The sequence below is a fragment of the Anomaloglossus baeobatrachus genome, chromosome 7 (assembly GCF_048569485.1).
Source record: "Anomaloglossus baeobatrachus isolate aAnoBae1 chromosome 7, aAnoBae1.hap1, whole genome shotgun sequence".
Classification (NCBI taxonomy): Eukaryota; Metazoa; Chordata; class Amphibia; order Anura; family Aromobatidae; genus Anomaloglossus; species Anomaloglossus baeobatrachus.
In genome coordinates, this window is record NC_134359.1 from 126,542,412 (window position 1) to 126,558,057 (window position 15,646).

At 45.0% G+C, this 15,646-nt stretch overlaps 1 protein-coding gene across 5 annotated transcripts in view; it reads left to right on the plus strand.

Annotated features, from left to right (window-relative positions):
- The window catches only part of PARD3B (par-3 family cell polarity regulator beta), a 1,965,757-nt gene that overhangs the window by 86,580 nt on the left and 1,863,531 nt on the right, over positions 1–15,646 (plus strand). For all 5 annotated transcript variants that reach the window (XM_075317687.1, XM_075317688.1, XM_075317691.1 and 2 more), the window contains exon 2: positions 3,803–3,904. In XM_075317687.1, coding sequence (XP_075173802.1) covers positions 3,803–3,904 — 102 coding nt within the window. The remainder of the gene's footprint in view (positions 1–3,802; positions 3,905–15,646) is intronic.

The following is a 15,646-nucleotide window of genomic DNA, read 5'->3' on the forward strand; positions in this document are numbered from 1 at the left end:
TTGTTGGACCCCATCCAATCACACATTAATGACCTTTCCTAAGGATAAGTCATCAATGGTAACATACCGAAAAACCTCTTTAAGTAATGTAAAACGCAGAATGTATTTTAGGGCTCAAAGGCCCCTTCCTCAAGTGATAGCGATATCTACCCATTTTGCGCCAGGATCTGTCTCCCAGTTTGTATGGACATTGGACCACAAACATTTTATCGTCTTGACTCTCTGGATAGCACCCATTTTGGCAGACTCAAGCCGTTTTTCAGTTACCTGTATGACCATGCATGTGAATCACCACCATGTAGTTCTACAGTGCCTAATTGAGTGTAGCTTCCCAGGCACAATCAGCTGCTTACCAGAGGGATACCAGGAGGTGGGCCAATGCCGATCAACTACTTCCCCAGCAACATTCACAATTCTGTTTTGTCATCCATATGCTGTCAATTTTTAAAACAGAGTTTAAAGACTCACAAATATGTTTAACAGATCTTTGTTTCCATTTTGTTAAGCTCAGTGCTTGTCCTATTCTCATCCATAAGAAAGACATTAGTTTTACATCAGTTCTCTATTTCCCTTCCGTTTTTAGCTGATCCATTGCTAAGTGTCAGTGGGCAAAAAAAGTTGTGACACTTTACATCCTTCAGGTCTTAAAAAATATTATGTGAGAAAACCAGCACATTTTTATTGGATGCAAAAACGGGGTGCAGCCTACAAGGGGTTGTCTCTGAAGAAACAAGCCTTTCAAGCAGAAGCCTAATTACTGATATAGAATTACTGTGTAAATGCTTTTGCCTGTACCCTGCTGAGTTACAGGAACATCTAGATACTTTCACTTGACGTTCACCTTTCTACAAGTGTTACAGATCTTTTCCTTTTAAGTACAAATGATAAAATGATGTATAATTCTGTAGGAATTCAGCAGTTTTGTACTAACAAATGTCACAAAACTACATCTATACCATTCATTCTCATAAGAGTAATTCTTTTTTCCACTTTTTTTGTACATTAGCTCGTAGTCAGATTGCGAAGAGGCAGCTTCACATTAGTCACAACTGTCTTTGTCCAACTCCAGATTGTGAACCTCATTTTTCTCCATTCCCTCTTGCCATCACAATGTTCGAACACACAAGAAACCTCTCATTTACTCATGCCCAGTCTTTCACCTAAATTTGATAAAAAGATTAGCGAGACAGAAATTCAATACATTAAATCAATCTGTCTTATGCTGAGAGCAGTATTTAGCATTTTGGCCTGTAAATGAGGACTTTTTAATCATTATGACATGTAAATATTTTTTGTTTGTTATACGCTACCTGTTGATTGTACATTACCAGAATTTGTATGATTGTAGTTCAGACAGCACTCACACTGGACACAGTCCTATTAAAGCTGATAGAACAATTCACATGTGTGCGATTTTCCGCATGTCCTATCAATTAGAGCAGAGGGGATTGCCGCTACACCACTTTAGTTCTAGTCCCCGAGATTCACAGTCAATGAGTCCTTGTGTACGGCACTCAGAGAAACTGATTAACTCAGGCGGGTTTTACACGTTGCGACATCGCTACCGATATATCGGGGTCACGTCGTTAGTGACGCACATCCGGCGCCGGTAGCGACATCGCAATGTGTAAATCCTAGGTGCGACGATGAATGAGTGCAAAAACGTAAAAAATCGCTGGTCTGTGTCACGTCGTTCATTTGCATAACGTCGTTACTGCTGCAGATACGATGTTGTTTGTCGTTCCTGCAGCAGCACACATCGCTGTGTGTGAAACCGCAGGAACGACAAACATCTTCTTACCTGCGTCCACCGGCAATGCAGAAGTAAGAAGGTGGGCGGGATGTTATGTCCCGCTCATCTACGCCCTTCCGCTTCTATTGGCCGGCCGCTTAGTGACGTCGCGGTGACGTCGCTGTGACGTTGAACGCACCTCCCCCTTGAAGGAGGGATTGTTCGCCGGTCACAGCGACGTCGCACAGCAGGTATGTGCGTGTGACGCTGCCGTAGCGATAATGCAAGCACCAGATATCGCATGTACGACGGGGGCGGGTGCTATCGCGCTCGACATCGCTAGCAATTGCTAGCGATGTTGCAGCGTGTAAAGCCCTCCTTAGACACAAAATCATACTTTTTCCCTGGAAAAACACAAACAAGTTTCACATTGTTCGTCTGAGTGCTGCTTTACATCCTTTAATATGTGAGTTTTTTTTAAGAAATGATGAGAAAATTATGTTTACTTAGAATTAAACTATTTAGAATACAACTATTAATAAAATATTAATATAGGCAAACTGATATTTGCACCTCACATTAGCTAAGTGTTTGTACCACTAGTAGCATTTTTACATTTATATAAAAACAGAGTACATTTTCTATGCCTTTTTTATCTTACAGGGAACCTGTCATGTGGAAAAATGCTTATATCCTGCAGATATGGGGTTAATCTGCAGGTTAATGGCATTCTGAACCTGCCCGGCGCCTGCACATTAAACCCAGCTGCTGAGCGGAAATGAACTTTAAACCTCCTGGCAGCATGTGTTTCAGTCACAGGGGCGGTACCAGTACGGGTTCAGTCATGGAGAGCAGTGGCTGTAACTGCGCCCCCTGAACTGATTGACAGCAGGTTCTAATGCAGATCGTCTGTCAGTCAGTGTGGGGGTGCTTACAGCCACCTCTCTCTATACACAGAATGGTGACTGAACCTACAGCGACGCCGCCCTGTAGCTGAAACAGGAACACTGTAGGGGTGGTGGGGAGTAAAATGCAGTTCCTCCCAACAGCTGGGTTTAATGTGTGGGCAGGTTCAGAACACTGTTAAACTGCAGACTAACCCTATACCTGCAGGTTATTAGCAATTTTCCACGTGACAGGTTCCCTTTAAGCTTAAAAGGGTTTTCCCGAAATAGTAAGTTTCCCCCCCTATCTGTTGTATAGGGTATAATTTACTGATCACTGTGGGTCCCAATGATCGAACACCTAATGATCCTAAAAATTGGGCTCCGTTCAGAACCCCTCTGAATGTAGTAGCAATCGGATTGCGTTTCTCCACTTCACTCACTTACTATAAGGCCTCTGCCACACTCATGTGAAAATCACGCACGTGCCGCAAGACACGTATTTTCCCTGCGTGTAGGTAAATACGTGTCTCTGGTACGTGCGGGCCACGTGTGTTCTCCGTGTGCTATCCGCTATAACACACAGAGAACCGGTAATTTGCATACTCACGTGGTCCTTCCTGCTGTCCAGGGTACTGATCTGTCCAGGGTACTGATCTTCGGTCTCCAAACCTGCCGACTCCCCGCTGCTGCCGGCCGCAGTGAAGTGAATATTAAATGAGCATAATGAGCGGCGGCCGACAGCAAGTGACAGCAGCGGCAGAGACAGGAGGGCTGGAGAAGGTGAGTAAAGATTTGTTATTTTTTTCTCTGACACGTGAGTTTTCTCCGGCGCGTGTCACATGGGACCGCATCCACACTACATCCGTGTGGTACGGGTGCGGGCCGTGTGACACCCGTGCTGCCGGAGCAAAACGGACATGTCAGCGCGTTGGAAACGCACACATGTACAAACGGACACACGTTCCGTGTGGTTTTACGTGTGTGTGCCTGCTACCATAGGGTAGCATTGGTGTACGTGTCTCCGTGCTGCTGATACATGCAAAAACGTACCAAACACGTACCGGCGGCACGCAATCCCCCCGCAATCAGAAACCTATGGATAGGAAATAATTTACTATCTTGATAAATCCCATTTAATGCAACTTTAACAACTAATACGTTTTCTTTTTTTCTTTTTGTTCAGGAGCCAGGATATTGGGTGAAGATCCATCACTTAGAATACAAAGATGGAGGAATACTAGATCCTGACGATGTTGTGTCAGATGTTGTTGAAGACAAAGACAAAGTAAGGAGAAGATAAAACCGCATGCCTACATTTTTTTTGTTTTATGTAGCTGCACTTTCACTTCATAGTTGTTTGTGTCAGGAGGAGGGATTGTGACGTTCCAATTGTGCAAAATGATTTGACATCATTTTACTGACATTTTTTGGAGATAAATATTACTGAAAGATTCTTGTGGATTATATTTCAAATTTTCAACATTCTTTTTAATTCTACAGTGATTTACATAATTAATTTAACCTTAAAGGGGTGGTCACCCCTTTTCATTACTGGCCACATCGATATTATGTTGAGAAACAAGGATCCTCTCAAATACCTTGTGTTGCCAATAGTGCCTGTGAGCGTCACCTGAGGTGTGCTGCAGTGTTCCTGAGTGACTGGGCTGTGAGCGGAGTATCACCGCTTGTCACTGCACAGTGCTGCAAGCAAGAGCAATGCTGGACTGTGATGAGCAGTGATATGTCGCCACAGCCCAGTCACTCAGTGACACTGCGGCCCACCTTAGTTGACGTGACATCACTGGACATCAGAGGTCATGGAGCCCGGGGGTCACACGAAGGGGTTGAGCTGACCGCAATAGCACTGCTCACAGACACTATTGGAAACATAAGGTATTTGAAAGAAATCTTATTTCTCAACATAATATCAATGTGGCCAGTAAGGAAAACAGGTGAGCCACCTTTTTAATGCAAAAAAAAATGCCACGCCAGTTTTTATCCTTTTAGGATCTTTACTCACTTTTTCGGCAATTTTGGTCTCTTCTTTTCCTGTAGACAGAAATGAAAAAGGAGAGGGCGCTCCTGTGTGGAACCTTAAAAGCACAAGATTTAAGTGGTGTGAGATACATACTCACCTGATAGTGTTGTACAGCAGGTACAACACTGTATGATGCTGAAGGGGGAATCCTGGTTCACCGCTCCTCATCAGCGGCGATCCCGTCCTCTATGACCCGCAGGAATCTGCTCACACGATCGGAACTTCCACGTGTAGTGTGAAGCCGCCAGACCGGCGTCTGACAGCAGCTCTTCCTCCGAGATGGAAGGTCCCGTGATCCCGGTAGCAGTGATTCACCAGCCCCTTGCATACACATCAAATGGATCGCAGGATCCTGATCTGGCTGCAGCAGCCCCGTGAGCTCCCAAAGGGAGATAATTTAGTGGAGAGCAAACAAAAAAAAAAACCAAAAAAAACCACGGTATCGGCCGCGCTGCTCAGAAGAAGGTAGTGATAAGATTATTGATGAAGATTTATTAAGGATTAATATGCCACTACGCGTTACGGGGGTACATCCTCCCCCTTCCTCCCCCTCAGGCCTGAGGAAGGGGGAGGATGTACCCCCGTAACGCGTAGTGGCATATTAATCCTTAATAAATCTTCATCAATAATCTTATCACTACCTTCTTCTGAGCAGCGCGGCCGATACCGTGGTTTTTTTTTTTTGTTTGCTTTCCTGTAGACAGGTAGCAGCATGTCACGTCTGACCGGAAAGCAACAGAATAGTGAATCGCAGTCAGCTTATGCTAGCGCCTCACACAAACCAAATGATAAATAGCCGATGTCCCTCTTATCTACACCTACAGCTCTCTCTTACCTGATTATTACGTCTAAGTTAATGCTCAAATTCTCTTTTCTTACCAAGTAGTGTTGGCCTTTTCACTGTCAGATCATGGGACCATAAACAGGGAGACTTTTTGTCCACTGCATTGAGTTTTGAAAATACTTTTTTTGAGACAACCCTTTAAATTCAATCTTGGGAAATACAATGGTGTGACTGTTTTAAGCCCTCAGCAGAACACCAGTCTTCATAAAGTAAAACGTCAGGTCAATTAAGATACCAGAGCTGGGAAATCTTTTTCTCTTGTCCCACTTATGACAATCTCAAAGAATCTCTATACAGTAAGAATCACTGTAAATATTAGTAATGTTGAAAGTATTACTCCGTGCAGTGACTGTACTGTGCTTATCCCGGTCAGCTATTCTCTTTCTGGGGCAGAAGGCAGGTGAAGTGAAGCATATTTTTTAGTATCTCATATATAGCGGACATGCTTTGGCAGACTTAGCAGGAAGCTCTATGAGGTGCAGATCCAACAAATATATGCGCTCAGGAAAGCAGAGAAGAAGAGGGTATCATGTTGGTAACCTCTTTACAGCCTATCAACAAAATAAGGTGTATTGCTTATATTTGTGGTAACAAAGGTGTTGTCCACCCCTGAGAAAAATGTAGGCAAACCCTGCAGCTTGTAGTATCTTAGCAGTATATTATGTACACTGTGTTAGGATCCAACTTCATTTGCTGCCTCCAGTGTTCATTATGGGCCTACAATTATGCAGTTTACCATTCTGCACAATTCTACTAGTCTCAAGCGCTTCTTTCACTGTTCTATTAGAGGGTTGTCAAAGAATCTGGTTGCATATTCTGTACCGCCTATATCTTTTTATGTAATCCTGTATTAAATGAGCTCTACCATTTTCTCCTAACAAACAATCCACCATTGGCATTTTAAAGCCCAGACATATCAGTGAGTTTGGAGGAAACAAGATCCCTTCTCTTAGGTTTCTTCATCAATCAATTATATATTGCATAAGATGCATACCTGTCTTCACTATCACAAGGTCAGGTGGTGAAAATCTATTTAATTAATTAAAATTAAATGAGTTTGTAAATGTAAAAGTCTCATTTCAGCCTCTTGGTAGTTTTTCGGGCATCATTTCTGTTTGTTGTTTTTGAACATTTTTTTTACTTGTATAATACAGATACAATCTTAAAGGGAACCTGACATCAGAATTTAGCATCTTAAATTGACCTCAGGATCCTAGTGTCAATGTAATGTCCATAATAAAGATGTATTTTTATTTTTATTCTTATGATGTCTTATATATAAAATGCACTTGTATTTGTTACCTTACGTCTTCAAGGCATTACAGCATCCCTTGCGAGTCCCAGAGTCATCCTCTTTAACCCACCAATCTATTTGAATTGATCGCTCCATCATGGCTAGGTGACATCGGAGGTGACATCACTTAAGTCCGCACATGCTCTGTTGCTGATTGCGGTCAGGGCGTCCCTGAATTCTAAGTTGCCAGCTTCAAAAAAATTTGATTTGCAGCCCAAAGGATTGCCAAGCCTCTTATTGACCAAGAAAGATGTGTGAAACACACTTTGACAGCTTTCTACCAATTTACAGTATACACAGTAAAGCTATCAGTGGTGGGCCCTGGGTTATACAGAGCTCAGCATTCAGAGAACTGATAAATCGGCAGCAAAAAAAATGATTTTAACAAACCTATAGCAAGTAGCCCAGTAAGTTGTACACGGCTGCAGTCAGGGTCTCTGTCTCTACATTATGGTGCTCTCCGATGGAATAGCAAAGACCTGGAAAGAGATTCCATTTAACAGGCTGACCAAATTGTATCCTTATTTTGGGATCATCACAAGTCTTCTGTTTGCAAAGAGAAAAAGCAATTTTTGTTAAAAAGCTGTGCTGCCCCTTTTTAGGAGAAGTTTCAGATTCCTTTACCCCCTACAGATAAGGGTTCCCAGCAGCCGTCCATAAAAGTTCTAGAACACAGTAGACAACAGGAGATGTGTGTGATTATCACCAGTGGAAGTGGCTGTGGCGCGGGAGGAGGGGACGCGCTCGCCACGCTCGGGTCCGGGGCTTCTGCTGCTGCTGCTCGGTGGTTCGAGCGGTGGACCGGACCCGGGGACTCGAGCAGCGCTCCTCACCCGTGAGTGAAATGGGGATGGTGGTTTGGTTAGGGAGATTGTTCGTGACGCCACCCACGGGTCGTGGTGATAATGGCACCACCGCTGCTGGTAACGGGGATCCCGGGAGAGATGGTAGGGTGCAGCTGAGATGTTGTCCCCTCCGTGGGCAGGGGTTGGTGATCCCGGGGCCCGATGGTGTAACGGGGAGGCCGGATGGCTGGGGTGCAGGGTTGCAGGGACCTGACGACACTGGAGTACTCACTCAGACAATCACTGACAAAGTCTCTGGTAAACTAAAACGGCCGGATGGACGGGTCCCACAGCCGGCTGCAGTGTTGTTGTTGTGCTCTCCCCGGACGGCTGATGGTGGCTGTCTTTCCCTGCACCTTTGAAAAAGTTCTTGACTCCTGTGGTTGCCCACCGGTAGTCCGCTCCCCGGCGTATAGGTGCCGTAGGAGCCCGTTTTGCCCGCAGGCGCTGGCCTTGGATCTCTAGCCTGTGGTGGTGGCTGTATATCCTCTCTGGGTGGACGGTTGCCTTCAATCGGGACTTGGTAGTTGGGAAACCCCTGGGGTTCCTGTCACATTCGGATTTGACTATTGACAGCGGCTCCAAGCCTGGTCATGGTCCGATGGCCCTGCCTGTGTGCTTAGCTTCACTCCGTTCCCCGGTCCAGTACCGGCGGGCCGACGCCCGACCCCAGTCCTTACAGCTCTGAGGAGTTCCACTAACTCCTGCAGACAGCCACCACCGTCTGCCAACCTTGCTGTCAGTGTCTGGGCTCCAACCCAGACACCCAAGTGTTCACTCCTCTCACTTTCACCTCCAAACTGTAACTGCTCCTTTTCCCGCCTCCAGGCCTGTGAACTCCTTGGTGGGTGGGGCCAACCGCCTGGCTCCGCCCCACCTGGTGTGGACATCAGACCCTTGAGGGAGGCAACAAGGGTTTTGTGTCTAACTAATGTTACTGCCTGGGGGATGGCGGTGTATGCGTGTTACCTGTGACGACCTGGCTAGTCCAGGGCGCCACAGCTGTAGATGCAACTGCACATTATAGAGTATAATGGGACAGGCAAGGAAATATCTGGCAGTGTAGGGTGTGCACTGAAAGCCTGTGCAGCAGCATTACAGTATAACTATAGAACACAACCGTGCAGTTAGGTCGGTTTCACACATCCGGCTTTTCGCCGGTTTGCCGGAACGCCAGTACAGTGTATACAGTACAATAGCAGCGCCACAACTTCCGGGTCACATGCTCCGGTCACTCAACAGCATGTGACCGGCGCTTGTCGTGCTGCCATTGTACTGTATACACTGTACCGGCGTGCGCTGAATCCGGCAAACTGGTGAAAAGCCGGATGTGTGAAACTAGCCTTACCTGTCTTCTCCTTGGTAAAAGCTTATCAAGCTGGAAACACAATTGTAACTGTCTAATGTGCCAATTTTGACTTCCCTATGGAAGCTGATATAAAATCAACCATCTTGCTTTCATAGCAGGGGTCTAAAAGCATGGCTATCCAATAGTCATTTATTAGCTTAATGCTAACAATTCACCTATCATCTCACAAGCAATCAAGCATGACGCTTGCAAATCTCATCAGAGTGACCTATGATCCCGTTGCTTCACTTTTGCATCCCACTGCAACATCCACCTACTGCTCCTCCTCCCCGTGTCCCCATTCTCCTGCATGTACCATTGATCTTAAAGGTCACCACCAGCCACACAGCGGAGATGAACATGTTGAAGTTGTTTTTCCTCGCTTATATGTTGCATGTAAATGTTTCAATATAATTATGAAGGTGGTGAGATTGTTGATGGCACAGTTCTCCCTACTTAAAAAATGTGATGAGTTAGCCTCAAAGCATTATAGGGAAGCCAGTGCACCAGAACCTGAGGTCATTCGATTTTTCTATTGCAGCTTTCTGCAATGTGTAAAATGGCAATGGCCACATTTTTTTTCTGCTGATTCTTGCAACTCAAATAACAAATAGTTCAAATTTGATATGACATAAAGGTTTCCTAAAATTTAATATAAATTTGATTCACATTGAGTCAATTCATTCATCTGTAGACTACACCATAATGGCAGCAATAAAAGCAACTGAAATATTCTTTATTAATATTATTATTTGTAATATCATTATTATTATTAATATGTAAAAAGAGTTGCACTGCTTGTTATTACGCACTTGTTGTACAGAGCCTCGAATGTAAAAACGTTAATCATGCGGCAAGGCATATTTGTAGAGAAAAGCACAGAAGTGCCTGATAGATTAGTTACTGGTATATTCCTGCTACATGGTCTCAGATATGTTCTTCACTTTTCTCTATTTGTTGCCACCTAGTGGATATTTGTAAAATAGATTATATGATTTGAATATTCTGCCTTCAGAACAGAGAAGTCAATCTCTGCCGGTAGTGTGTTTTGCTTACTGACAGTCCATGCACAAGCTTTGCATATTTTCTTTTCGCCACCATAAATCTGTACAGAACGTGCTGTGATTATTCTTTTTTTTTCAGTTTTAAATTAGATGCATAAAGTCCTGCCTTGCTTTAAAGGTCTCGCCCCTTCTGTGCCGCTGGTCTTCGGCTGCTCTATGTGTACATTGCCATAGTATGCTTTACCTGTATGTCATTATATACAGCAGAGAAAACAATGTGACAGGGGCCATGGATTTTTGGTGGAATTTTTATTAACTTACATTATCTTCGGTTTACAGATTTTTCTTTAAAATACAACAAAACATAAAAAATGCAGCATTTCAGAATGAAAACACAACATGGTCTGATTCATGCTGCCCCTAGTTATGGCCGCATGAATCTAATGACTTTACCCTTTCAAAGGGCACCTGACAAATCCTGCACAAACCACGGACAGCATGAATCAGACATTGGTTCCGTTATTGCAGCAAGGTATGTTTTTCCCTAAATTGCTCCCTTGTTTCAGCAAAAACATACTTTTAAAAAAAGCTCTCAGGCCCAATCTCTTAGACCCGCAACACACATCCGTTTTTTTTTGTACGTGTGCGGTACGTATTTGCACGTACCGGAGACACGGAGATACGGAGACCCATGTTATTCAATGATAGATGGCACACACACGTAAAATCACACGGAACGTGTGTTCGTGTGGTAAGTACGTGTGTGCGCTTTTCGACACGGACAACATGTCCGTTTTTGGCCGGCATCACGCAGGCACGGACCCGCTAAAGTCTATGGGTCCGTGCCTGCACGGACCGCACACGGAGTATGTCCGTGTTCAGCACGTTTCGTCCGTGTGCGTTTTTAAACGAACGATGTTATTTTTTTTTTTGTTAAATTCAGTATACTTACCTTTTTTCATGATGTTCTCAGTCATACTTACATTGGCGCTTGGTCTGTTTCTTCCCCCGGCTCATACTTATTGCTCCCCGATCACCAGCGCGGCGAGGAACAGCTGTGCAGAGAATGCGCGATAACAATTACTTTGAAAAAGCCGGCCGCTCATTATTCAATCTCGTATTCCCTGCTTTCCCCGCCCACAGGCGCCTGTGATTGGTTGCAGTGAGACACGCCCCCACGCTGAGTGACAGGTGCCTCACTGCACCCAATCACAGCAGCCAGTGGGCGGGTCTATACTGTGCAGTGAAATAAATAATTAAAAAAAACGGCGTGCGGTCCCCCCCAATTTCAATACCAGCCAGATAAAGCCATACGGCTGAAGGCTGGTATTCTCAGGATGGGGAGCTCCACATTATGGGGAGCCCCCCAGCCTAACAATATCAGTCAGCAGCCGCGCAGAATTGCCGCATACATTATATGCGACAGTTCTGGGACTGTACCCGGCTCTTCCCGATTTGCCCTGGTGCGTTGGCAAATCGGGGTAATAAGGAATTAATGGCAGCCCATAGCTGCCACTAAATCCTAGATTAATCATGTCAGGCGTCTCCCCGAGATACCTTCCATGATTAATCTGTAAGTGACAGTAAATAAACACACACACACCTGAAAAAATCATTTATTAGAAATAAAAAACACTAACAAATTCACTGGTTCACCAATTTAATAAGCTCCAAAAAGCCCTCCATGTCCGGCGTAATCCAGGATGGTCCAGCGTCGCTTCCAGCTCTGCTGCATGAAGGTGACAGGAGCTGCAGAAGACACTGCCACTCCTGTCAGCTCCACGCAGCAACTGAAGACAGCCGCGCGATCAGCTGAGCTGTCACTGAGGTAACTTGCGGCCACCGCTGGATCCTCCAACTGTGACAGCAAGTCGCCCGAGTGACAGCGATGTAGTCACAGGTGACTTGCTGTCACAGTTGGAGGATCCAGCGGTGGCCGCGAGTTACCTCAGTGACAGCTCAGCTGATCGCGCGGCTGTCTTCAGTTACTGCGTGGAGCTGACAGGAGCGGCGGTGTCTTCTGCAGCTCCTGTCACCTCCATGTAGCAGAGCTGGATGCGACGCTGGACCTCCGTGGATTACGCGGACATGGAGGGGGTTTTCGTGCTTAATAAAGTGGTGAACGAGGGTACTAGTTAGTGTTTTTTATTGCAAATAAAGGATTTTTTCTGGTGTGTGTTTATTTACTGTAACTTACAGATTACTCATGCAAGGTATCTTGGGGAGACGCCTGCCATGATTAATCTAGGATTTAGTGGCAGCTATGGGTTGCTGCCATTAACTCCTTATTACCCCGATTGCCAACGCACCAGGGCAAATCGGGAAGAGCCGGGTACTGTCCCAGAACTGTCGCATATAATGTATGCGGCAATTCTGGGCGGCTGCTGACTGATATTGTTAGGCTGGGGGGCTCCTCATAACGTGGGGCTCCCCATCCTGAGAATACCAGCCTTCAGCCGTATGGCTTTATCTGGCTGGTATTAAAACTGTGGGTGACCGCACGCCGTTTTTTTTAATCATTTATTTATTTATTTTACTGCACAGTATAGACACGCCCACCGGCTGCTGTGATTGGGTGCAGTGACACAGCTGTCACTCAGCGTGGGGGGCGTGTCTGACTGCAACCAATCACAGGCGCCTGTGGGTGGGGAAAGCAGGGAATACGAGATTGATTAATGAGCGGCTGGCTTTTTCAAAATAGTTAAAGCCGCCGGAGTTTTAATAACAGCTGAGCAGCGCCGCACCGGAGATCGGGGATCGGTGAGTATGAGAGAGGGCTGCTCACTTCAGTCACTCAAGGGATTAGCGGTCACCGGTGAATCCTGCACAGGTGACTGCTAATCAGGACGCGACACAGACAGAGCCGCAGCATGACAATGAAGTCGGGTGAAGTTCACCCGAGTTCATTCTCATCGCGCAACTCTGTCTGCTGTCTGCCAACATGTATCAACGACATTGTGCATCACAAACACAGACATTCCACGTACACATACACGTTCATGCCACACGCACACACGGTCATTCCACACGCACACACGGACAGCATATGCCATCAACACGGATGACATACGTACCGGAGAAACGCCCCTAAAAAACGGAACACAGACCCGAAAAATGGACCGTAAGACACAGACTTTTTTTTGCGGAAGTGTGTTTTAGGCGTCGGACAGACATCTCTCCCTATGGAGCGGCGCAAGGAAAAGACGCTGGGGACCGGCCTGTCATTCTAAGCATTTAGGATACCTCGTCCGAGTCTGTCTGTAAAATTATATTATCTCTAAAAGCCACAATATTTAAGAGTAACACAAACACGGGTGCAATATCTTAGCCAATGTTTCATGCTTTATGCCCGAATTTTAGTCAGTGTGAATCGGCTCTCCAATTTTGTGTAGCTTAGTATGTTCAGTTTTATTTTTGCATGCACTCATACCTACACACTCTTAGGCTCTGTGCACACGTTGCTTTTTCATGCTTTTTTTCTTTGCAGATTGTAATAAATACTGCAAAGAAAAATGCATGCCAGCGGAGTCTATGAGAATAGTGACTTGCTGTACACATACTGTTTTTTTCCTTGCAGATTTTGTCGCTGAAAAAAGAAACAGCGTGTCAGTCCTTTCTGCATTTTTTTTTCTGCTTTTCTATAATCCACTGCAATCCCTTATCACTACAGTGCATTATATGTCAGAGCTGCACTCTCAGCAGTGACAGTTCACTTCACACACCATGGATAGAGCATGGTGTGTGAGGCCCTCTGTAGGTCAGTAACCCGGGGTCATCATGCTGATGACCCAGGGTTGCCATGGCAGCAATCGGGTCCCTGTGATCGTATTACAGGGCCTCGATCGCTAGGGAGAGTCAGTGAGACCTGGGTCCTGGCTGTAACATCAGCTGGAACCGTGGGGGGACAGCGCCTGAATTAATTATCACCATGACTAAAAAAAAGCATTAAAAAACATGCAAACGCGCTAATAAAAATTCTTGTTGTGTATTTTCTTCCAAAACATGCTTTTTTTATGTGCAGAAAATCTGCACACAAAAAAGCAACATGTGCACATACCCTTAATGACTTCATCACAGCGTAACAATGGATTCAATGCAGCCATGCTATAACGCACAATACGGTACAATCTTATTCCTTAAAAAAAGCCCAAACAAATCCTTCTTTATCCACATTTTGAGCTAAATACAATGTTCCAACTGTGGTTCTTAATTACATATAAAAGCCGTCTTTATTGTACTGCCAAATCTATTGCATAACAGCATTCTCTTTACATAAAGAAAGCTCTGCCAAGTTTATGACAAAGTCTGAGCGACCTAATCTGTATTTGTAAGTGGTGTGAATTTTAGGGAAAGACCGGAGTCAGATGATTTCTACTGTTTGCAATTTGGTTTCCTCTTCCTGTCATTGTGTGAAAACATTTAATATGTTCAGGAAAATAAAAAAATGTATACCTGTAACCCTTAACCTTTGAAAGATCAGTCCTTTCACACTAAGCAAATGGATATTTGTTTTAAAAATATCATGAAATATGGCACTGTACAGCATTAAAGCACCAAGGGTTCATGCACATAAGGCACCCAGAGACATGAGGCCCAACTGTACCTTGTATACTTTCAACTATACTGAGGCTATGAACGTGGCACAAACAAAATCGTGCCATAGTCCAACAAATGGTATGTTATGGAAGAATTCTGCTCAATGACATTACAGCCAAGGGAGGATATCTCAAAAATATGGCAACAGGGGACTCTATGTACTGCTGTATAACCTCCTGCACCTGCAAATGTTGCCAAATGCAGCCCTGAAAAGGTTTGTCTGGGATTAAAAAAACATTGCTACAAGCAGAGAAATTACTAAAAGAAATATAAACAATACTCCCATTTTGTTCTGGTGGTCCTTGAGCTGTGATGTTATGCCTATCATCCATATGATTATTGCAACCAATCACCAACCTTCACAAGAATGTGCCATAGTGCATGCACGCATTACTACTAAGGCCAGTGATTGTGAGGTTTGACCTGAAGAGTATTGCGTTTTTATTATTTTAGTGGAGTAGGCTGTGAGATTCATCATAGTGTGTGGAGTGTGCCATGCGGTCCATCATACCGTGTGGAGTGGGCCATGAGAGCCATTATACTGTGTGGAATGGGCCATGAGGGCCTTTATACCGTATGGAGTGGGCCATGCGGTCCATCATACCGTGTAGAGTGGGCCATGAGGGCCGTCATACTGTGTGGAGTGGGCCGTGAGGGCCTCAATACCGTGTGGAGTGGGTCATGAGGGCCATCATACTGTGTGGAGTGGGCCATGAGGGCCTTCATAGCGTGTGGAGTGGGCCATGAGGACCATTATACCGTGTGGAGTGGGCTGTGAGGGCCTTCATACCGTGTGGAGTGGGTCATGAGGGCCATCATACTGTGTGGAGTGGGCCGTGACGGCTTTCATACCGTGTGGAGTGGGCCATAAGGACCATTATACTGTGTGGAGTGGGCCATGAGGGCCATCATACCATGTGGAGTGGAGTATGGGAAAGTCTTTACTGAATACAGATTTTACCTCCCAATTGAGAATTTTCATAATGACTGATAAATTCTGGCAGAGAAAGAAACAATTCAATTTTAAGCATTCAAATAAGCAACACAATCTATACTTT